This window comes from Amblyomma mixtum, chromosome 4, assembly GCF_055824585.1.
Source record: "Amblyomma mixtum isolate Tamu chromosome 4, ASM5582458v1, whole genome shotgun sequence".
Lineage (NCBI taxonomy): Eukaryota > Metazoa > Arthropoda > Arachnida > Ixodida > Ixodidae > Amblyomma > Amblyomma mixtum.
In genome coordinates, this window is record NC_143015.1 from 110471977 (window position 1) to 110496978 (window position 25002).

General features: G+C 52.7%; 1 protein-coding gene across 1 annotated transcript in view; it reads right to left on the reverse strand.

The window, feature by feature from the left end:
• LOC149347843 (E3 ubiquitin-protein ligase SMURF2-like) overlaps positions 1-25002 on the reverse strand; it is a 133942-nt gene that overhangs the window by 67503 nt on the left and 41437 nt on the right. The window contains exon 2 of the mRNA XM_089587557.1: positions 6927-6965. Within this exon, the coding sequence (XP_089443683.1) occupies positions 6927-6965 (39 nt within the window). The remainder of the gene's footprint in view (positions 1-6926; positions 6966-25002) is intronic.

The window sequence follows — 25002 nt, forward strand, 5'->3', positions numbered from 1 at the left end:
AAGAAAGTTTCGGTTCACCCTTGACATAAACGTAGCCCGTTTGGCACCCAGGCGCGTAACAGTGTTTTTGCCGATGTCGCGGCACAGCCCAGTCCCTGCAAAAGCACACTTATAACTTCATGCTGTGCTCGCCAAAAACACTGCACGAAAAAACCCACGCGACGACGTCCACCGCAAACAAACGCAGCTGCGCGGAGCTGAGGTAGCTGAGGGAAATGAGCGCGCGGGCCGCTGCTTCTACCATCTGCTACATTGAAGCCGACACCAGCGCCGCCGCTCGGCCTCTCGGAGAAGCACATATCGTCGACGTTCGCGGAGCCACCGCTCCGCATAGCATGTGCCGGCGAGTGAGCCCACTGCCCCCTTCTAGTGCACTGTAGCCACACGGAAGAGGCAAAGGATGTCTGCGTGTGCGCACCGGAGCGAGGACGAGGGCGTTGACTGCACTCGCACAGCACATGTAGTACAGTCGCCAGCTGCCACTGAGGTATTGGACGAGCAGCTGGCGATGGTGCCGCGGGCGGCGCATTACAACACAAGCAGGGCCCCGAGGGAGAAGACCTCTGGAGGAGCCTAAGACCAGAAGGGACAGCTGGCCGGCATGAACGCGGAATGCTGTGATACGCTCCGCCGACACCACCGCGGGGGGGGGGGGGACTGGCTGGGATGTCATCGAGGGGGGGGGGGGGGGGACGCGGCTGGCCTACGGGTACCGACATTTGTGTAACACCACTCCCTGATCTACAGCAGATTCTTAAAGGAGGCACACGTTCGGTGGCTTGGACGCAAGATTTCCGTACAAGACCTAAAGACCCCGAAGGCCTTGGTTCAACGGACGCGGGCGGCGCTGCTTGCCAATGGGGCCCCGGAATAGGGGCTCCACCTAGTATTGTTAGGGGAAGGGGCCGATAGAGCCTTACCCCAATCGCCTTTCTGTAGAGGTTTAATAGACGCTAAATGTTTTGCACCACCACCACCGTAGACCCAATTGTCCGGCGTCCCCACTGTACGGCTGTCTTTAATACGCATGTGCACGGACAACAATAGCGAGCACCTATATCTTTCATCCTCTCGGGACACCCTCCACTGTCCTATCCTATAACTCCCATTCCCTAGCACAGTCCCGCTGCGGTGTTTCAGCGCCTGACGGAGGCAGTTACAGGGCTGCGTGCATTCTCCCTTTTTACCTACACCCCTTCCATCTAAAATTTAACAATAATCGCAACAGCGTCATCATCAAGCGCGCACTGTACGCACGTTTTGTAGCGAGAGCTACATTACCCGCAGACTCGCCGTTTCGCTGTGGGCCTTCGGCGCCACTTGTGCGCATGCGCGAGGAGCCGAGTGACGTCACAGCCGCGCACTCGCCTCTGATCGAGACTGCGCACCTCACGCTACGTATATCCTGGCATAGCTGAGCTAAGCCACTGTCAATTTTTATTGGCACAAGGGCATCGAAAATAAAAACCGCCCCAGTCTGAAAATAGGCTGAGCTCAAGGAAATGCAGAAATGTGCGCGGTTAAGTGATGAGAGTTATACACCACCCCAAGTGACACCGGTGAAGTATTGAACGCCCAAGTAGACTATTCGAAAAACGAGTGACATACAAACTGCACACAGCGAAAGAAAGCCCAACGGCAACTGTTCACCTTTACGAAAGACATTGTAGGAATCCGATTTCCTCTAGAAATCGTACACAACTGGAAGAGGAAGGTGGCGTCACGGGCTTCTACCGGGACCTCCCGCCACAAGAAAGGCGCTGAAATCCGTCAGCCATTTCTCCCCAATGTGGCCACTTCGGGAAGGACAAAACTCGCCACGGGCGACTCGCTGTCAAGATAGCAACACTCCGTGACCTTCGGTCGGCGGACGAACCACACGCGCTACAGCCCCAACTTTAAACGAATGTCAGTTCGTCCGACCTGCCGGCCGTAAAGGAAACCCCTCTGGCCGTATAGAAACAAATAAAACAAAAGAGAGCAAGCATGCGAGCCCGCTGCGGACGATGACAGCGACGACTTCATCGCGCCCCCTCTGCAACGACGTACGAGGCGTCATGTGGCGGACGAGAACCCGTGGCGCAATAAAAAATAAACAAAACAAAAGATGACGGAGCAGCAGCATAGCAGTGACAGTGGCTACAGCACAGGGGGGAAGAAATGAGGGAGGGGGAAGGGGGGGGGGAGGGGGTGATGTGCTCATTAGGAGACGCAGCCGGCCGGCCGGCGTGCCGCCGCCGTGCTTTTAATCCGCGGCCGGGCGTGACGTCACCCGTCCGGCACGGGCCCAGAAAACGAGGAGGAAAGGGGGGTGGGGGAGGGGGGGTCATCGGACGCCTTCGTTCGCCGCAACCACCGCGCCGCTTCCTTTTGCGGGCACCACGCAGACAACAAAGCAAACAACGGACGGCATGCCACCACAACCACCGCAAACCCCGCCGAGAGGAGAAAGAGAGAAGAGGGAGGGGGGGAGAGAGAGTCCGCACAAAACGGAAATTAAATCTACGCCAGCCCTCCAGCGCGGGAATGTCCGGTACACCCCAGCCGAGCCCCCTATTCGGCTCAACCCACCCCCCTCCCTTACGCAACCTGCCTCGCAACCACCGCGGGACCAGCTCCGACGAAGAACCACCACCACGGGGGCGACTCTCCCAACGAGGAGGGAACCGTACTACGTGCATATATACATCGCGGCGCAATGCGACCGACCAGCCGCGCAAAGACGATAGGAGCGCCGGCGCTGCAGGATCGGTTCGTGAGAAAAAGACGCTCCTGACCCCCCCCCCCCCCCCTCCACATCTCCGCTCCTTCCTCGGGCGGCGGTGCCATCTTTCCGAAGCGCTCCTCCGGAAGCAGGGAATGCCGAAGAGAGAGAGAGAGAGGGGGGGGGGAGAGAAAAAGGGACACGCACACGCACACACACACACGGGGCAATCAACGCAAAATCGGGAGGGATTAAGAGGAGGACGCGAGAGAGATGAAAGAAAAAGAAGCTGAGCGTCGACCGCACATGCTACACTGTTTTTTCTTTCCGACACCACAGCCCGGTGGCTTCCGTTCTGGGAAGACGAGATGGAACGCGCACACTTCTTTGTTTTCGTTTCGCGCATTCGCTGTTTGGAGCCAGCTCGGGAGGTGGAGCGGAGCGGAAGGAGGGGGGGGGGGGGGAGAGCGAACGGGAAGAACTCGATACATTATCGCAACCTTCATTCTCAGTTCTACCCGATGGGTTCAGCGTGAACGCAAAGAGTGATTCTAGACGATTAAAAAAGGGGGGTGGGGAGAAAGGCAGAGGGGGCAGAATGCATCGCATTTCTTCGGACTTGTCAGTTTTTCGTTGTTTTTTCCGCGTTAAATTTCTCGTTTCAATCAGACTCCCTGCGGCATCCTTCCTTACAATCCCTTCTGTCCGTGTTTTCGTCCTAATAATAATCGCGCTCGCTACATAAGCCCACACCCAGATTCAGCTCTCCGATAATGCAGCGGACAGTCTCTGCTCGCAGTAAAGCATCTTTTGTGGTCATTTTAGCTACTTATTGTAATTAACCCCCTCCCAACGATTCCGGCGTGGTTCCTTCAGTCCATTAATTACAGAAGAGACTCTGCAGAGCTGAAGAAAAAAAAATGTTGCACGGTTTTAACGTATTCAAACCGATTAGAAGGGGGAAAGGATATGTTTATCCTGCTTGGCTCATGGTTTCGTTTTTCTGGGTCGTCGGCACATCTGACGACATTCAGATCGAGGGCAGGCTTTTCTGATCTGTTCACGCCGTAGATGGAAGTTGGGAAGTACGACGATATGTTCGGTGGACAGCGCGAGAGTGTGTTGCAGCTTAACACGAGGCGTGACCATGGCTACAGCGATAGCACAGTGGCCTCGTGCGGTGGCCAGCGAAACTCAAAATCATAGCAAGATCATATTTGGCGTTGACGTCAGGGGTCACATGGTGGTTTATGGGGCCTAACGTAACACCCCACATTGACCATATAGTGCAACATGACGACGTCACTACACAATCCCTCATTGGTCTAGAGGGTCGCGACGTCTTTTCACTATCATTATACTGCTCCTGAAGAAATAAAAGCAACTGCGCTGATGAGAAAAACGGTCGAGCCGATATGCTCGAACCCCTACCCCTTTAGTCGTGAACCGGACACGCTGCCCCTGGACCAGTCAGGAACGTTCGTTCGAGTTGGTTAAAGGGACATTTCATATGTCTTGTGGTAAATAATAAATAATTATTTAAAAAAAATGTAAAATAAAGCACAGTTTCCCTGTTAGTGAAGCTATATGTAAAGAGGACCCCACACAGCTGAAGGGAGGCTTTGGTGTCCGCATTTCGGACCTCACGCATGGTTACCTCGCCGGGCCCCAGCCCCGCGTGCAAACAACGCACAGCACCGAAGTGCGTATTTGAAGGGAACAGGTTTGCAAGACTCTAGACAGGCGGAGGTGTTTCGACATCCGCGTATACAGTCTTGGTCAAAAGTCCTAAGGCCACAGCGTTCACATGCAGCGAAATAAATGTCCCTATAATGCTCCGTGTAGCGTATATCATTCAAAACACAAGTCAAACAGGAAGCTTCTCTACATGCAGAAGAAACCTGCTAACATTTCAAGGTCATTCGGTCTTTAATAGTGCCGTAATGGCTCTACTATGGGGCTGAAGCGAAAAAGCCTTCGGCCTCAAGACTTTTCAACAAGACAGTACATACTACATACATATACGGGTGCTCTGCTCTGTTATCCCGATGAGATTACTCCCGGCCTGTTAACCAGTGCGATGTCCTCTGAACTGCAGAGACACAGGTGTTGCACACACGTAATAGTCCAGCCAGCAATATGGCGGCGTGACAGGGAACGCCATTCTGTTCCCTATGGAGCACTGCTATGTAGCACGCTGTGGCACTGCTATAGGCCGCTTACGCGTCTAAAGGGATTATCGCCTACTGCTTGGGCAACAAAACGGCGCCCGCGGCGGCCCACCTAGAAAGGAGGGCACGTCATATATGCTGAAGCTTGGGAGAACCTGCGAGCCAATAAGAGAATCTGCAAACCAGCAAGAAGTACCAAACGAAGGAGACAATTCCGACAGAATACAGTGGCTTCTCTGCGGACAAACAGGAGGCGAATACATTCCTGAAGCAGCGGTGCCCGAGGTTTGGCGCGCATACCTGCTTTTTTTTTTGTTTGCGAAATAGAAATGGGGTTCCAAGGTGGTTACGTCATACCGAACTGCCTGCGCGCTCGCGTCTGCTTCCCCGCGCATGCGCACCTCCGGCATGCGCGCGGCGCGAATACGCCTCGGAAGTCCCCATGGAGTCGAGGCTTACGAGTAGATGCGAATCTGTCGGTTTTGGGACTCGACAACCCAACCTAGTGCTCCACAAAGCCGCGCTACATTCCCCCAACTTGATATTTTCTTTTTTTTTTGTTTTCAGAAGCGTCGTTAATAAAAGAGAAGACTCGCGCAGTTTACACAACAGACCCCAGAGAAAAAAAAAAGTACCTTCAGAAGAAACTAGTTCACACGGCAGCTTATTGTACAGCGATTCTCGTTCCGGATGAGACAGCAATGGTACTTTGCTAAGCCACTGCCCGTTTTCAGCAAAAGAAAGAAAGAAAGAAAGAAAGAAAGAAAGAAAGAAAGAAAGAAAGAAAGAAAGAAAGAAAGAAAGAAAGAACCGCGGTGCTCGCTGCGCCGGCAAACATTACGCGACTGCGGCGGTGGCCATTTTCCCTCCAAGGCTGCCAAGTGGAAAAAGGAATGCGGTGTACTACTCTGAACAAATTTATTTTCTATTTTTGGAGCCACTCCAGACAGCGCTGCACCGTTCCGCCGCAGTCGCTCTTCCGAGAACTGCCTCTCTGCCAGTCAGTCGCAAGTACTTTATGCACGACGCCCCTCGAGATGACGACGACCACGACGGCGCGTCGTCAAGCGCATGGTAATAATCATGTCACCCGGTCTGGAGACGGTGGCACAATGACCTCTCCCCCTCGCTACGCCATTTTGTTTCCCGGCCTCCATTTCACGGCGACGCAATGTTATTCGAGAGGCCGCACTTTCGGTTGTCTATATAGAGCAAGAGACCGTCCAAACGCAGCTTTCAAGCGCACCAGTCTTGTTTCGGGCACGCACCTACCAGGGAGCAGGGCATCGAGTACCTTGAGAAACAAAATGGCGCCCACCACCGAACCGAACAACGGTTGTCGCTCCCCTCTGCAAGGAGGGGCCCAGATTTCCCGCCAGAAGGCGCAGCTGGTCAGCACTGCACCCGGTCGCGTCGTCGCCGCAGAGTTGTGCTCCTCACAGACATTTCAATAGACAAGCACGGCTCTAAATATGACCCTTCGTGCGTTAAATACTGGTGCACTGACTGCGCTTGGCAACAAAAGTCCCCAGGACAGCACAGGAGACGCCCCGTTATATCACCAAAAGAAAAAAAAAACAATGACGCCTGCGTAAATATAATATTCGCCCAAAAAGAAAACACTACTGGTATCTGAAATAAACGTCACTGATAGTCCGCACAATTTTTAAATAATAAACACCGAGAAACTCCACCCCTTCTCGTAACCCCAAGCGCAGCTTCGGGACGTTAAACACCACATACGTGCACACCTCAAATTTTTGAATCTGTACATTTTAAAGTTCGATGCCGAAATAAGAACTAAATTCGTCCTTGCGTGCGATGACCTGACTGTTCCCATTCCCATTCACAATGCATATTTAAGCATGGGCAGACCCACTTCTAAAGGCCATAAAGTGCGACAATATTTCGACACCCACGGCGACACTGACGAGAAGTGGATACTGCAACACACATAGCCTCGTAGCGACATGCTGTACTGATGCTTCAACAAGGGAAAAAGAAAAAAAAAGAAACACAGCGAAAAACAGAATAAAGGGGGCGAGACTTACGGAAGAAGTCCTTCTTGCACAGGTTCTTGGCACACAGCACTGCGAAAGAGAGAAAGAAAAAGCGAAATTTCAGTGAGCGTTACACACGTGTGGAGGCGACCCAGGAAAGAAAAAAGAATAAACAAACAATCAAGCACGCGGCTCTCGGCGCTATCCACGCAAACGAGTGCGCTCGCGTAGCACACGGACCGCGCATGCGTGACGACTGCCAAGGTTTGCAACACCATTCTCACACACGTACACGAAAAAAAGTAAACAGGCAAACAAACAACACAAACGCAATCCGCATGCATTTCGCGCGGTCGAGAAGTGTTCGCCATTTTCACGTCAGGCTGCTTTTCTTGCGGTAGATTCTTCTGTGAAGTAAGCGAGCGCGTAAAACCGTCCCCCCCCCCCCCCATAAAATTGTCAGGCACTCTCAAGCACGAACAGGGCCCGAATAAGCACCACAACAATGTAGGACTTCCACACAGAAAAAAAAAAAACCGAAAGTCAGGCAACGAATAAAACGTCCCACGAGAGCATTACTTCAAAGCCAGCACGAGAGAATCATCCGTTTTCCGGTCAACTGCACCACTCTTCCCCGGATACCGGCTTTCTGAGATTTTCAGGGGTTTTCAGGGACACGGTCGGTGTCGTCTCATTATGCGCGACACAAAACATGACCTTCATCATGATGTCACGACCCATGAGAATGCAACGATGACGCCGTATTCATCTCTTGGCCGCCGCGGTGGCTCAGTGGTTACGGCGCTCGGCTGCTGACCCGAAAGACGCGGGTTCGATCCCGGCCGCGACGGTCGAATTTCGATGGAGGCGAAATTCTAAGGGCCCGTGTACTGTATACGATCTCAGTGCACGTTAAAGAACCCTTACGGACCCCTCCACTATGGCGTCCCTCATAGCCTGAGTCGCTTTTGGACGTTAAGCCCCCATAAACCATTTTCATCTCTTGACCGAACCGAATAGATGTGCCATTGCCTGCGATCACAAGATCTCAGCCGACGGGAGAGCACTGACAAGAGAAAAAGATAAGAGGATATATGTAGCTGTCAGTTTAGACCAAGACTGCTATGTTTTCTTTCTCTTTTTTTTGTTTTGGAGTTTACGAAAAACCCTACGAAGATTGAAAGGGGCGGGCGGAGTCAGCGGCATACTCTACGTCCTAGAGGGCTCACTGTAATGCTTTCTAGCTTGCAAATCTGTCTTTTTAGTCAAGATCAGAACTTACTTTATTTATTTACTTACACCGCACCCTGCAGCGCCGAGCAGCAGAGCGGTGTTAAGAGTGGACAACGAGACCTGGCGCCGGCGGCAGAAGCATAGACGACGACGGACGGGGGTTGTTGCTCTCCAAATCACCGAACCTCCGAACCGATCGAAGGACGCTGTCTCCCACGGGCCTGGGAGAAATTACTGTCAAACGAGTGTCGTCGTTAGGCAACGATGTGGCGAGAACTTGGGACAGCAGCAGCAACGCTGGAAGCAGAGATGCACATGAAGCACGGCGGACAGCGGTATACGTTGGCCGAGTCGGCCTTCGGCTCACCGAACGGGATGATGCTACGCAAGGTCACGCTGAGCGAGGCTGCTAATTGAAAGACGCTGTGTCGAAGGGGTCTCGTGCTTCGGCCATCCGGCGGGGGAGTTCGAGAAGGTTAAACCACCTGCGAGGAGACTGCGGGATTCTGCTTTCCCACGGAGGCAACGCACAGAACACTTGCGGCAGTGGTCAAGGTGACGCATCTGTGTTTGATGACTGTCTTCCCCTTCTCATCCCCCAAGCTGTGAGAGAGCGAGAGAGCTTCAGCACCGCCCCGTGCCGGGGGTGGTACCGCCAGCGTCATCAATGGCCCATCCGATTGGACAACGTTATTCGACCTAAGTTCCCTAGTCAGGGATTTGGGGAACGCGAACCGTATTTAACGGGATGTTGTGTGATCGGAGGATTGCATTCGATTCGATTCTCATCTGTAAATATGTAGAATAAACCCTTCTGTACAGTTTCCTCGATAACGCAGTCCGACATCGTCATTCGGAGCCGGTACCTGTGGGGCTAAACGAGTTAGTCATCTCCAGGACCCCTCCGTCTTCAACTCTGGTTCCAGCGGTGGGATAGAAGCCCCATCTTTAACACTGGTTCCAGCGGTGGGTGTGTGGCCCCGTTCCCAACAGCGGGCTTGACAAGATAACCGACAGCATGAATAAATGTTTTTTTTTTTTTTTGAGGAACGGAAACGGCGCAGTAACTGTATCGCTTCTCACAGGACACCTCAACCACGCCGCAAGGAAGTGGATGGAAGAGGAAGTGAGATGCCGCAGTGGAGGGCTCCGCGTTTCGCCTCCGTCGAAACAACACGGCCACCGCAGCCGAGTTACTCAGCATCAGTATACCCGAACCCATCAACCACTCAGCCATCGCGGCAGGTCGACAATGTGAGCTGAATCGACACAGACGTGTAGCTTGTGGCAGCGCTGCTGCGTTACGCTACGTTATAAAGGAAGCCATTACGTCACGCGAAACGGTACGAAAGGAAAAGGCACGCACGCGACCGGCACACAAGGACGAAGGCGGGGGCCGAGGAGGAAATGGGGAGGAAGTCAAGCAGGTAGTGCGGCGCGCACAGTTCCTCGTTCGTGACGACGCCGCGGCGAGTCCTTTCACTGGGGGGGGGGGGGGTGGGGTGGGGGGGGGGGGGGCAACACTGCGCCTAGAGGAAAAGCCGTGATCGCTACTGTTGCCCGAATCGCGCAACGGCCGCAGTAGTAACCTTCGCTACTCGCACCATACCGCGAGTTCTTTCTGGCAGCAAGGAAAAAAAAAATCACAGACGATCAATGCGATTCATGCGGTACACTATGCGTTCGCATCAGTGTACCTCACGGACGGTGGCAGACTCGGTGCGTGATTCATCCGCCCACTCGCAATGCTCCGCTTTTGCCCCATTGAAGGACTAGGTTTGGTTTGGTTTATGGGGTTTAACGTCCCAAAGCAACTCAGGCTATGAGGGACGCCGTAGTGAAGGACTCCGTAAGTTTCGACCACCTGTGGTTCCTTAACGTGCACTGACATCGCACAGTATACACGGGCCTCTAGAATTTCGCCTCCATCGAAATGTGACCGCCACGGCCAGGATCGAACCCGCGTCTTTTGGGTCAGCAGCCGAGAGCCATAACCACAGAGCCACCGCGGCGGCCCATTGAAGGACTAGAATGCCTCAAAGAGCCCGCTCCATGGAGAGTGCATCCAGGCACCCTGGCACCCGATGAAGGACTCGGTGACTCTACAGTCGCGCTGCCTTCGGCGGACCTTGGAAACGAACAACGATGCGAACTTTACCATACGTGGCGGCCCAGCCGCTGAAGCGACTCTACGGAACACACCGAGAGAGAGAGAGAGAGAGAGAGAGAGAGAGAGAGAGAGAGAGAGTTGACACGCAGCTTCCAGCGACTCTAGACGCAACCCGGCCCCTCCCTGCCTTCGCCTCCCGCTCGACAGCGAGCTGCAAGGAATGTTGGCCCGACTCTCACCGCCGCCGCCACCACCACCACCACGGTCGACAGAACCCCAACCTCGAGCAGAGCAAGAAAATAAGAGAGACAGGTGTCGTCCCCTTGGCGAGGACCACGCCCTCCCTACTCCCCTCAATGAAGGAGAACGAGCACACTGCTTTTTCGGCGACGACGACCGCGGTCGCGTAACAGCGCGCTCCTACTTCCAACTTCCTCCCATTTTACGCGCATTCCTTCGATTGAAAAAGCGGGGGGCCCCGGTAGCGGGGTCTGCGAGAGAGAGGGGAGGGGGTGGGGCAGGTCGGCGGGGGGCCCTCGGGAACGGGAAGCGGCAGGACACACTGCTGCGCAGCGGCGGGAATGGGAGAAAAAGAAGTCGCCCTCCGAAAGAGAAGAGAAAACTGGAAACGCAGCAGCTCCCGGCGATAAAGCCAGGTGGATGCTGCTGCAGTGTGTGTGTGTGTGCGAGGCCTGCCGCTTTCGCCCAGAGTGTGGAAGGACAGAGGAAGCCGGGGACCAGTCGTTGATGAGAAGGCGCTCGGGGCACGGAGGAAGACACTTCGATTTGGCAGCACCAGCTGCACCAGTTCAAGGGGTGCGGCACCGTCGTCCTCGTTTTTCCGGTGCCGCGCGCGCCCTCTGCACTTTTCTCCTCGTTTTGTCAAGGTGCAGGCCTGGTTCTGCACGAGTTCTTCGCCGCCTTGCACTCGGTCTGAAGGTAGTGCTGGAAGTAGTGCAGCATGGCGCGGCTGCACTTGCGCCTTCGTTTTGCCAATGGCCGGTGCGCGCTAGTGTACGGGCTGTATCTGCACTTGATGAACTGGCGCTGCACGCTCACGTGACCGCTTGGCACCGCTGCAGAACTAGCACAGCCAGTGCAAGCCAAATCGAAGAGACCTACCATCGCTCCTCGGAGAGTACACGTACTCTCACGCGCTCGTCTTTCTCAGGAGGAGGGCGCACACACATGAAACGCAGAGAGAGTTCGGAAAGAGGGGAAAGGGAAGCGAGGTAATACGTAACTGGCGGCTGGTTTCTGTGCATCGCATCCCGGCTGGCTATTGGGAGGGGGGTCAAAGGCAAGAGTGGTGTGGTGCTGCCCTTGCTTTAGACCCCCAAACCACTCCTTCCCTCTGCTCTTTTCTTTATCCATCCGACATTCCTCGCAAATGGCCCCTTTCCGGGGGCCGCCGTGTCCGGTAGACGGAGGAGGAGGCGCTCCTCCGTGGAAAGCGAGTGAGAGACAGCCGTAGGAGAGGAGCGGGAAAGATGCTCCGCGGGAACAACACGCAGAAAAACAGAGACAGCGCACAACAGGTGGAGACTGGATTCGAGTAGGGGCAGGGACACGATACCGCAGTACGCGGCGCGGAGAAGGAGGTGGAAGGGGGGGGGGGGGGGGGGGGGGTGACACGAAAGACGTGCGACTATTTCGCCGCTCTCCGAAGGTGTACGGATGCCGTGGAGGACATAAAGTGGAGAAACCGTCGATTCTGCTCCGCGCAGCTCTTGCAAAGCTATGTTCCATAGCGCAGCAAGATCTCGGGGAACAAACACAAGCGCTTGCTGCGCTATGGAACATAACACCTACCCACTAGCCCGAACCACCACCTTGTTACGTCCTGCAAAACGTTTTCTATCGACCAGGTCGCCAGCGACCATAGAGGGTCTTTAAGACCGAGACCGGCGCAAATGAGGGCAGCCTGTGACGTCACGGATAGGGACGTGGTACGTTCGTACCGTACACGTAAGCGGAAGAGCAAGCACGTCGTGCGCAGCACACTTAACGACCACAGCCACTTGACGACGGCAGGGGAGGACGGTGGTGTTTGTGGAACTATGGCAACGCGAGGTCTCCGCGATGCAAAAAAAAAAAAAAAAAGCCCATCCGTCCTCGGAGAATGAAATATCCGCTCTTTCCCTGCGCTTCCTTTCGACGGAGGCTGCTGAAGGACGCAGCTCGGAGGCGCGGCTCCATTGATAGATTGATCAGTCTGCCTGATGACGACGTGACGTCATGTCCTGCTCTGTCGGCAGCAGTTCCGCCGGAGTTCCACCCCCCTCGCTACTCATTTATCGAGCAGGTGGGATGCGTTGCACCTCCTTATACCCACCTCGGCCATCGCGATTGATGTGGCGAACTGAAGGATAAAGACTCGAGGCGAACTACAGTCCTCGCGACTCCGCCGCCACAAGTGCCATACATGGAGGAGGGTTCGAACAGAGCACAGAGAGTTGTCGCCAGTCACGTGTCAAGCCAGGACGGCCGGCTCCCTTGTTAGTCCTAATGCCTCATCGTTGTCGACAGAAGGTTAGCAGCAGAGGTGTCACGCTTTTTCTAGTCAGACCAGAAAAAAAAAACGTCTGTGCAAGATGGGATGCGAACCCCCATCCTTGCGTTCCGCATCCGAGCGTGCTAATGGCTACTCTACTTCCTGCCAACGCATCCGTAGTTCTCCTGGTCTAGAACGCCGGAGAGTGAGTGTTCGCAGAAAGGCGTCGAATCGGACGGATGCCTCCCAAACGGCCTCCAGTGTCGCCAGCATTTAAGATTCACAAACAATTGTGTACTTAACATCTTAAGCACACATCAGGGACACAAGCATCAGGGGGTCAACAAAGTGCCCCCCTGAATTTTTTTTTTCTTTTAGTCCTTTCTCTTGAGCGTGCACTTCACGATCCTTTTCTCAAAAGTGGGTTGCGCTAGAGGACACCTTACTCCCTCTTTACTCCCACACAGGCGTGTTCGTGTTCAGAGTGTGCTCAGCTTCCTGCCAGAGGGGGCAACGTACAGCTCGCACACATCGACCAGGGCGCGGTGACGTCACTCGCTGCACTGGAAGCAGGCAGCGCGACGGCGCATATTTATCGCGCTGCAACAGCGGCCGCAAGCGGCGATCGTGGCGATCGCGACGTGTGTGATCGATGGCCGGCGCCTCTCGGCCACCGCGAAAGCGGCAGCAGTCGATGCTCGCTCAATGCGGCGGCTACTATTTAGCGCAACGAGCGAGGGATCGCTCGAGAGCAGGACAAGGTCAATCAATGCCGTCGCGGCGATGCCTACCGCGCGCACGTGCGATATACCGGTGTGCGGCAACGGAGAGCTCCGCGCCGGACTCGGACAAATCAATCGTCGGCGGCGAATGGACCCAGCAAATGGGACCCTGTTCTGGAGGAGTTCGCCGAGTGGACACGTCCGAATGGGCGTGACGCACACACTGGACACGTTCTCTCGCTATATAAAGGAAAAGGGGGAGGAACCGCCTCCGTTACATATACCGCCTCGAACTGCGACAGCTGCGTAGAGGCTCCCGCCGCCTTCTAATCAATCACAGCTCTCCTATAGGCAAGATGCGCGCAGCTTAGACTGACAATAGGGCCACAGTTAAAAGACGACAACGTGAACGGTTGTCATCTTTACCTCAGCCTTACTGTCAATCTGCACACTGTATGTTCAGGTGCTTCTTAACATTCATGCAACCAACTGTATTTTTCCCTCTCTTTTTGTATATTTGCCACTCCTCCTCTGTAATGCCACTGGCTTTGAGGAGTAACGTAAATAAATAAGTAAATAAATCTAAGCAGGGGCATGTTTTGCAATGAGCCTGTTCCAACCAGCTCAACCTCGAGCATTTCTTCACAGCTATCCGCGTCATTCTGCTTCAGAAGGCTATTGGCATGTTTTGCAATGAGCCTGTTCCAACCAGCTCAACCTCGAGCATTTCTTCACAGCTATCCGCGTCATTCTGCTTCAGAAGGCTATTGGCATGTCTTGCAATGAGTCTGTTCCAACCAGCTCAACCTCAAGCACTTCTTCACAGCTATCCGCGTCATTCTGCTTCAGAAAGCTATTAGGCATGTCTTGCAATGAGCCTGTTCCAACCAGCTCCACCTCAAGCACTTCTTCACAGCTATCCGCGTTATTCTGCTTCAGAAAGCTATTAGGCATGTCTTGCAATGAGCCTGTTCCAACCAGCTCAACCTCGAGCACTTCTTCCCAGCTATCCGCGTCATTCTGCTTCAGAAAGCTATTAGGCATGTCTTGCAATGAGCCTGTTCCAACCAGCTCAACCTCGAGCACTTCTTCACAGCTATCCGCGTCATTCTGCTTCAGAAAGCTATTAGGCATGTCTTGCAATGAGCCTGTTCCAACCAGCTCAACCTCAAGCACTTCTTCACAGCTATCCGCGTCATTCTGCTTCAGAAAGCTATTAGGAATGTCTTGCAATGAGCCTGTTCCAACCAGCTCAACCTCGAGCACTTCTTCACAGCTATCCGCGTCATTCTGCTTCAGAAAGCTATTAGGAATGTCTTGCAATGAGCCTGTTCCAACCAGCTCAACCTCGAGCACTTCTTCACAGCTATCCGCGTCATTCTGCTTCAGAAAGCTATTAGGAATGTCTTGCAATGAGCCTGTTCCAACCAGCTCAACCTCGAGCACTTCTTCACAGCTATCCGCATCATTCTGCTTCAGAAAGCTACCATGTATAAATCGCAAATATCTGTTTTGTAATGCTGCACCTTTACTTTCGCACTGCAATCGTTGACGCAGCGGCAAGTGCGGTATCAGCCAAGGCGACGTCTATGGGTCAGCTGTCGTCGGCTACACTCCAAACAGAAAAGAGTAAAAAAGCAGTAAAGTTGTTCTCTCGCGCACACCCTTTTATAAAAACAGTGCACTGCAGGGCAGCTTACTCCTTCTTGACTCCCATATAAGTGTATTAATGTTTAGAGTGTACGCCAACCTGAGGCTCCAACGTAAAGGTGCGCACGACCGAAGCGGCCACTTCCGCGCAGAATACGAAGAGAACGGCACAAGATGTGCGCGCCCCATGGGCGTCGCCATTAGAGAGTCCTATTCCCACGGGCTCGCCGCGCACCACAGAGTACGGAGGAGGCACGCTAACAGTCTCAAGTGCTCCCTCATCTGAGTGCCTTAGCCTTCTGGACAACACCGTGATCGATAAACCGGTGTACTCGAGGAGTTTTCTTTCTTACGGCGCATTACGACACAGACGTGTCTTCTTACGCGCCATTAAAGGTCAATGCGCAGGCATCTGTGAATATGGACAGATTTAGCATACCGCCGCGGTGGCTCAGTGGTTATGGTGGTCGGCTGCTGACCCGAAAGACGCGGGTTCGATCCCGGCCGCGGCGGCTGAATTTCTTTAGAGGAGAAATTCTAGAGGCCCGTGTGCTGTGCGATGTCAGTGCACGTTAAAGAACCTCAGGTGGTCGAAATTTCCGGATCCCTCCACTACGGCCTTTCTCATAGCCTGAGTCGCATTGGGACGTTAAATCCCATAAACCAAACCTAAACCAACCACATTTAGCATAGAGCCCCCCCCCCCCCCCCCCCCCCCCCCCCCCCCCGACTGCGGCACGTCACAAATAAAACAACGAGCAAAGCGTTACAACCGGGACGCGCTCCACAATTCGCGAACGCGACAAAGCGCGCCCACTGTTTTCCGGTGGCACGCAGTAGTACAACACACAAGCCGTCCTGCGCAACGCCACACAAAGTATACACACTTTCCGGAGCAGCACGATCACCGTCATTAATCTCTCTCGAGCCTCAAGGGACGAGAGCCTCGGAGAGATGGCAAGGAGGGTGTGGAGGGTAGGGCTAGGGGGAAAGGGAGACAAGGCGGAGTTGTAAATCGGGGAAGGGGCACAGCAGGCAGCAGGCTTCTGCGGCGATCTATCAACTTTCTGTACCCGCGTAAAAACGACCACACACACGCATGCACGCGGGACAGCTGGGAGCTGCAAATATCGCTCAGACAACGGGTCCAGGCGCAACAAAGAGACCGCGCACACACGTCCTATCTTTTTGTTGGTGTTTTGGGTCTCCCTTTCGCGCAGACAGCGTGCGCGCAGAATTTGAAACGGGGCCAAAAATCCAGCGACCGCTTCACCGAGGGGCCGGAAGAGAGCGGCATCTACAGTCTTGGAAGAAGAAGAAGAATGAAGGCAGGGGCCAATCGAAAACTGCCGGGCATACACGCAGCACGAAGCCCAACCGCGCCCTCGGGGAGACGTGGGCGCGCCAAAAAGTGCGCACGATTGTTCCCACTCAAACCACTTCGCTGCTCGAGTGGAAACTCAAGTGCATAGGCGGCCTTAAGTTCCTCCATCTTCTCTTCTATCTTTTTTTTTTGCCACTGTTACCGGGTAGCCTTTACCGTGCGCTGTGAAGGGGTCCGTGGAAGCATTGATTTCTTTTGTGACCGTTCTTTCTTCCGAACGACCCGTAAACCTTATAAAAATGGTCTATGGACCGTCAATAGACTTCTCATCATCATCATTTCATCATTTATTTTACCCTTAAAGGCCTCTGTTGAGGCATTACATAAGGGGGGGGGACAAAGCAAATGCAACTGAGAATAATACGTTAATACAACAAAACATATTGCAATACAATAAAATGAAAAACGATACATCACAATACAACGTTGGTCAATAATGAAGGGCGCAAGGCTGAATTAGGCGGTAACAACAACAACAACAAGAAAAAGAATAAGTGTAACTGGGGGGTGAAGCTTGTGAAGTGTCTTTTATTCAGTACAGTGATTAATTAATGCCTGTCGAAATTTAGTAGCGTCGCGCTCGTTAACAATGTAGTCGGGTAGCAGGTTCCAATTTTCTATTGCAGTTGGAAGAAAAGATTTATTAAATGCCAAGGTCGATCCATGTATACGTTGAATGCTGAGGAGGTTAAACAGGCGGCGCGATGTTCTGATGGAAGCTAGTAATAATGTGTCACGAAGATCAGGAAAATTGTAATATAACTTGTGAAAGAGGCAGAGTCGTGCGATTTTCCGTCGGAGCTCTAGTGGCGGGATGTTAAGTGAAGATTTAATACTGGTGATACTGCTGTGTCTATTGTAATTTGAGGATATAAAACGGGCTGCTCGGTTTTGAACGGCTTCTAAGGTGTTAATTAAGTATGCTTGGTGAGGATTCCATATAGCCGCTGCATAATCAAGTATGGTACGGGTGAATGTTTCGTATGCTAATTTTCGAACAGAAGGAGGTGCTAGGTACAGGGATCTTCGGATGAGGCCAAGTGATTTTGATGCTCTAGATGCTAGATATAAGATGTGTTCCGACCAGGTTAATTTGCTGGAGATAGTGATTCCAAGGTACCGATATGATTGGACTTGGGTTACCGTGTTTGACAGGAGTGAATATGCAGATCTGATGTTGGAACGTTTTCGCGATACTTGCATGAATTGGCACTTTGAGACATTCAGCTGCATAAGCCAGTCGGAACACCACCGTTCTATTATGTGTAAGTCATTCTGAAGCGATAGTTGATCCCTGTTAGTGACAATGCGACGATAAAGGATGCAATCATCCGCAAAAAGCCGAATAGTGGATGAAACACCGGAAGGAAGGTCATTAATGAAGATTAGAAAAAGAAGAAGTGGGCCAAGAACGGAACCTTGGGGAACGCCAGAGATAACGTTAGTAGTGCCTGAAGGATGATTGTCGATTACTGTGTATTGGGAGCGACCTGTTAAAAAGCAATGTCTTGCCTTGCTTGCCTTCCTATCGATGTTTCTGTTTGCCTATTCGTAGTCTATAGACGTTCTATAGGCGAAAGTCTTCTAAACGTGTACGGCCATAAATCTATAGATTGTCTATTGACTGTCTATAGAATTTGTTTTGCCTATAGACTATCCTCCAAAATTTGTCTGTAGATTTTATAGACAGAAGTTTATGGACGGTCTATGGCTGTCTAAAGAAATTTTTGTAAGGGCAGGCAAACATCATGCAGTAAACACGAATCATAAGTAACACTTGTTGCCGGGCTAGTCGGGTGCATTATTATTCGTACAAAAGTTAGCGGAAAACACGACACTCACAAGAAAGGTGGACAGGACAACGCGCTTCCAAGAAAGGTGGACAGGAAGCGCGTTGTCCTGTCCACCTTTCTTGTGAGTGTCGTGTTTTCCGCTAACTTATGTACGAAAAACACGAATCACCGCGTGGAATTTCCCAGCGCCCACGGCAACTGAATTTCTTCTCACGTGCCACTTCGGTTTTAGCCGCCCAGATGTAGTTTCGACTACAAAGTAGGACTGAGATCCCGTGAGGCTTGCGAAAGATGCAACACATAATCGCTGCTTCGTCTTAATCTGCCCAAACTCTCACGCTCGCCTGTCCAAGAAGAACCTGTAAAACTTTTGAGATCCCTGCAGCCACCCGCACTGGAGCAATGCGAAAGCAAGACGTCCACATACTATATCGACGTCCATGGGTATTCTGACGTCTAAGTGTATTTTATCGTGTTTAATTCATTCATTAATTACACCTCATCAACCAAATTTTTCCCTCGGCAACATTTTATCACCCACTATCTGTCACAATCGCACATTTATTTTCATAGAAAGACGTAATCGAGCGGACAAATATGCGGACACTTTCGGGTGACGCGACTGAGCCGTGCAATGCCCTCGCATTAAAAACTGTATCCGTAGCATAAGCTGAAACATAGGTGTCACCGCCACACGCCGTTCTCACCGACCAAATGCGCTCATTCCAATCTATTTTTTTTTTTTTTACTTTTCGCGAATCTCTGAGGTCAGACCACACCGACGTCCACCTCCGGTCGGTGGTCACGGAGTCCTTCTCGCTAGTTGAAATCGACTGCCCCCCCCCCCCCCCCCCCCCCCCCCCCCCCCAAAAAAAAAAAAAATGCGTTATTGAACCCAATTTCCTTTAATTTCCGCGCGCACCGACATCGCACAGCTCACGGCCATGTCTGCGGACAACACGCGAAGAACCTGCGCCAACACGTCACGTACCAACGTCGACGCGCGAGAACGGAACAGGCAGGGGAGCAACATGAGAGCGACAGGAAACCGCCATCGGCGACAACACCGGAGACTCGTCCGTCAGCCTCTCTTCGGTCCCACGCCAAGATCCAGTTTCGCGGCGGCCCAGTCCCGGCGTCGTCGCCGTCGCTGTTCGCCGGCAAGCAGTACCTCTACCACCACCGACCGACGCCGCCCTACACACACGTGCGCGCTCGGAAGACAAAGCGACGACGAAAACAAGGACGGGGGAGGGGGGGGGGGGGGGGGGGGGGGTTGTAGTATCGCCCGTACAACGCTGGCGCGCGTGCTGACACGCGATTGTCCCATCCGGCGCAGCCCGCTACGACGCTCGCTCTCACGGTGCACGGGTTTCAAGTCACGCCAGACGCCAAACGGGCCTTGTTTGCGCCTGCCTGCGAGTGTGTGGGGGGTGCGAACGTTAGAGGAGTGTATAAGGAGACAAATTTTTGATTGCGTGTTTGGGCTTTCTCATCGTCGAGTCTGCAAAAAAAAAAAAACTTCGAGATAGTTTAGAAGAATGTCAATTTGGGCTAGATGGTGCATTATTTGAGACAGAAATGGTAATAGCGCTGCAATAAGACGTACACAAGAAAGACTGACACAGCACACGCGCTAACTTCATCTGATTTTATTTGCTGAAAAGCCAGCAAATATATGGAAAATTCAAGGCATGCGCAATAAACACCGGTACAACAGGCATCAAAAAAGCCGTTCAAGATATGATATCTCAGTCTTGAAAAGGTGAACCGAGGTATCACTCACGCAGTCTAATCCCCTCTTCCTAATGTGGTATGCTTCCAAAAGCTCCCGCTCCGTGAGTGATACCTCGGTTCGCCTTTTCAAGACTGAGATATCATATCTTGAACGGTTTTTTTTTATGCCTGTTGTACCGGTGTTTATTGCGCATGCCTTGAATTTTCCATATATTTGCTGGCTTTTCAGCAAATAAAATCAGATGAAGTTAGCGCGTGTGCTGTGTCAGTCTTTCTTGTGTACGTCTTATTGCAGCGCTATTACCATTTCTGTCTCAAACTTCGAGATCACTGCGGAGACCCGCACTGGAGCGATGTGAAAGCGAAGCGCCCACATATTATATCGACGCCCGTGGCTGTTCTCACGTCCATGCACTATATCGACGTACACGGACATTTTGACGTCCAAGCGTAAGTTTTCGCGTTTAATTAATAAGCTACTTACACCTCATAGCCCGCCGCGATGGCTCAGTGGATATGGCGCTCGGCTGCTGACCCGAAAGAGGCGGGTTCGATCCCGGCCGCGATGGTCGAATTTCTACGAAGGCGAAATTCTAGAGGCCCGTGTGCTGTGCGATGTCAGTGCACGTAAAAGAACCGCAGGTGGTTGAAATTTCCGGAGCCCTTCACTATAGCCTGAGTCGCGTTGGGACGTTACACCCCAATAAACCAAACTTACACGTCATCAACCAAATTTTTCCCACGGCGAGATTTCATCACACACTATCTGTCACAATCACACTTTCACGCATTTATCTTCAGAAAACGATGTAATCGTGCGGGCAAAATCTGCGGACACTCCTTGCTGACGCGACATAGCCATAATCCCGAATTCCAACTCAGCACAGTTCGAACTAATGTTTGGTGCACTTCACCCCTCGAGCTCGAATTACCGAGAATCGACTACCATGTTTCAGCGAGTGAATCAAAAGCACCAACCACCCCGCCTTTCACCTTTAATCGACTACAACAGGCGCTTGTACGCGATTCGTGCGAACACAGATCAAGGTTACAACTTTAACGGTGAGTGACGCAGCTCAGCGAGCATTGGCGGACATGGTAGGGCTGACTAAGCTATATATACCGCCTCATAATTGTGTCCCAGCAAACTATACCTGACTCCGCCCCGTTCCCTTAGCCTCGTACTTCAGAGGCCACTCTGTCAACCCTGCCAGATAACCAAATGTCTGTCCTGCGCCACTGGGTCGCATAACCTCGTCGTGCTTCCGCTACAGCGATGATTCAAGCAGATTAGTGTGAGAGAGAGGCCTCTCGAAAACAGGCAGTGAGATTATGATACTATGACAAGAGCGCCAAGACAAAAGCGTTGCGGTCAGCACGAGGCGACGCCAACTATAGTGGATTCTCATTACAACGAAGTTGAAGGGGGCCTGGCGATCACTTCGTTACAGCCGCAGTTTCGTTATATCCCGTGTTGACCAAGCTTCCAAGGGGAATCATCATTCTTCGTTATATCCATTATTTCGTTATAACGGGGTTCCACCCACATTTCTCGAGCATTTCTGCCCAGAGATGCCGAGCTTCTGCAGGCCAGAGGAAGGCTTATATACTATGCACTGGAAAGCCAGTGGGTGCCCCACTGCACAGGGAATTGAACCCCGCACCTTCCGCAAACGGCTGGCTTGACCAGACGAAAACGACCAATTCACGCTTGGCTGGAAGGGGGTCCTTCGACGGGGAGAAGACGCCGATTTCTGAACTTTTATCCGACAATAGTCATGACAATGGGACAAAAAAAAAAAAGAAATGAAGGCTAAAAAGGGGCTACCGAAGGCCTGGAAGTGCGTCCCTGGTGATTCTGGGACATACGGTTACCTCGCTACTGCACAGTATTTTGCTCCGCCACATAGGATGCTTGCACAACCCGCGGCTGGCAAAAAAAGAAAACGGAATAAAATAATGAAAAGAGCGCCACCCACAGAGCATTCGGATAGCACTTCCTGTTTGGTCGAGGAAACGGAAAGCGTGTGGAAAAAAAAAATAAAGAGAGACATACGATCGAACAAGCGTCCAAATCAAATCACAACAAATTTAGAGAGAAAAATAATATACCGGCGGGAAAGAAAACTGGCACTGCGGCCACATCGAAAGTTTGCGCAGAACAGAGCCAACACATGCACGCATCAGCGGTTCGGCCCCGGCAAATGGAGGGACAAGAAAAAAAAATGGGGGGGGGGGGGGGAGGAGGAAGAGGTTTGCCTCATTTCCAATTTCACGCGCGCGGCTCCGGAGTCAGGGCATACGCAACGCGGCAGAAAGAAATAAGGCCTTTGAGAAAAGGCGCCGAGCCGAAAGGAGCAGCGCGCTTTTCGCATGCGATATGAGAGACGACCGCTCGAATATGCGGCGCGCGCACACAGCCCAAAGCAAACAGCAGCAGCAACAGCGGCGGCGCCCAACGGGAGCGCGAAGGCAGCCACCGAGCGAGCGTCCGCCTTGTGGCGTCATCGCCGGCACAGGAGGCACGGGCGTCTCTACTTCTTTCTTCCGCCTCCGCCGACGGGAACACGAATCACACTCTCTCCCCAGACAAGGAGCAAGGCAATCCTCCTCTCCAACTTACTCGCTTCACCCGCCGCTCACCTTCATCTCTCTCGTGTTTCCATCTTTCGTTCATTTGCACTTCCTTCCCTTCTTTCCTAACCCTTTCGTTCGTTCGTTATTTCCTTCCTTCTTTACCTCTCTCTCACAACCTCGGTTACTTCTTCGGTGGCGCGAGCGCGTGCGACAACGTGCAAGACACGCGCTCATTTCGCCGCACGTACTGCGAGCGTTGCGAGGCGGCCGCGAAAGCGCGCCCGCGCCGTTTTCTTTTCTTTTTTTCTCTCTCTCTGACCCGTGTCCAGCCCAGCGCACAGCAGTGAGACTTGCAGCGCGCTGCGCACGTGCTCGCGCGCTGCTTAGGCCGCGATGCATGCACGGTGGGAGGTGGGGGGGGGGGGGGGGGGGGGGGGGGGGGGCACTACACGCGCAACATCGCGGCGCAACTGGAAGCGGCGGCGGCCGCGAACCCCAACATCGTCGACGGGGGAGAAATCGGTCAGAAAGAAAGCGGCCGCTCCCGCCGTGGTCTCTCTTTTTGATTTTTTTTTTTGATGCCCCGTAGATCCGTACAACGCGCACGTAGCAGTGCAGATCCGCGTGGCACCCCCTCCATATCGCTCACTTAGCAGTCGTAGATGCTGCATAAAGGTCGGAGCAGTGTCAAAGGGAAAGATTCCTTAAGCCGTCATACCCAAAAGTATACCGAAAAGTAGAGTGAGTAGTGCGCGACCAGTGAGTGAGCAGTAAGTGAGCAGTGAACGAGTAGTGAGTAGCGAGCGAGCAGTGAGCGAGCAGTGAGTGAGTTAGTGAGCGAGTAGTGAGCGAGCAGTAAGTGAGTAGTGAACGAGCAATGAGTGAGTAGTGAGCGATCAGTGAGTAAGGAGTGAGTGAGCGGGGCGAGCATGATGCCAAGTCCGGTACCCGTGTGTCTGGTGCCAGGACAACCACCACAGACCGGGGAAGCGGGAAATTTGTGGTAGTGTTTCAACAACACCGTGCGTTATTAGGTTACATGTGTGAGAACCATAAGTTTTCGTTTTGTTCACGAGCAATTTTCCTCTGACGAATTGTCCCTAGAAAATCCCTTGTCAAGCTAGGCATCGTGTTACCAAAGCTCTTTCACTCTTCCAGCTGCGGGGCTTCTCAAGGGGCCCACGCATCGAAATAAGGTGCTCTTAATTGGCCTATATTTGGAGATTGGTGTAGGCTACCTCGCTACTCGCGTCATTCCGATCACCTGCTCATAAGCCACATTCAGACCACAGCTGCAGTGAAGAACGTAAAATCACAGGGCGTCGGCAACAATACCTAATTACTTAGCTCACACATAGGCGGCGCCACAATCCGCTAACCTCCGCTAACCGGCCCCAGGTTCCGGTCTGATCTCGATTCAGAGTTTAGGTCGGAACTGGCAGCGAGATCAAAGAACTCGAGTGAATTACCTCTCATATCGCTCGCGCGCGAGTGCCCGCCTCGGGTGTATATCTCACTTTTCCTTTACAAACAAACATCCCCCGACAAAAGGCGTTCTCGCTTGGGTCGCTATCGGGGACACAGATCAGAGCGTAACCAATAGGAAAAGCTGTATAAATTACCGACAAGCGCTGCTGCTCGGAGGCAATTCGTATACTACACAGCGTACAGGACGCCAACTACGATCGCACCGTCCCCGCAGCGCACACAGGCCGCGAGCGAGAAACAAAAATAAAAAGCAAAAGCGAACCCACTACCGCTCAGCTACGCTCGCGGCGAGACTCGGGTGTTATAATGACGCCTTCCGATCGATCGATTACGCAGTGACGCATTTAAACTAGACAAGCCACCCGCGATCGCCCGAGCAAGCGGCGTCGCCGCTACAGGCTCTGGAGACGGAACGGGCAGGGAAAGGAGGAAAGGGAAGAGAGGGGGGGGGAGTTCTTTTCGATTTCCTTCCCGGTACAAGGTGTATACAATGCGCAGGTGCCTGCTGTTAAGCTAGAGCTGCACGGGCTCGCCGAAGAATAATCATCTCAGTTTCCCGGAAGGCACGGATCGCAACGTGCGATTGAAGGTACGCTGCTACAAACCGGTGAGAGAAAAGGGGGGTAATGAAAATCGGTCTTTTCTTGTACTGTCTGTTTGCTCGACCGCTTTCCAAGGCCCCGTATTCCGGAGAAACGTTTGCGGTACACACTTTGCGTCTGTGCCGTGTTTTTAGACGTAATCGTCGTCACCAGCGATATACAGGGTGTTTCACCTAAGATTTTGCACAATTTTTAAACGTAAGCTTTTTGAGTTAGAAGACCGCTTTTACCGGCATAGCACTGTCAGCGGTGTAGTAGAGTACAGCTAAGAGGAGCTAACTAGCAGGCTGGTTAAATGATATTAAATAGTTAACTTAGCACTGTCAGTGGTGCAGCA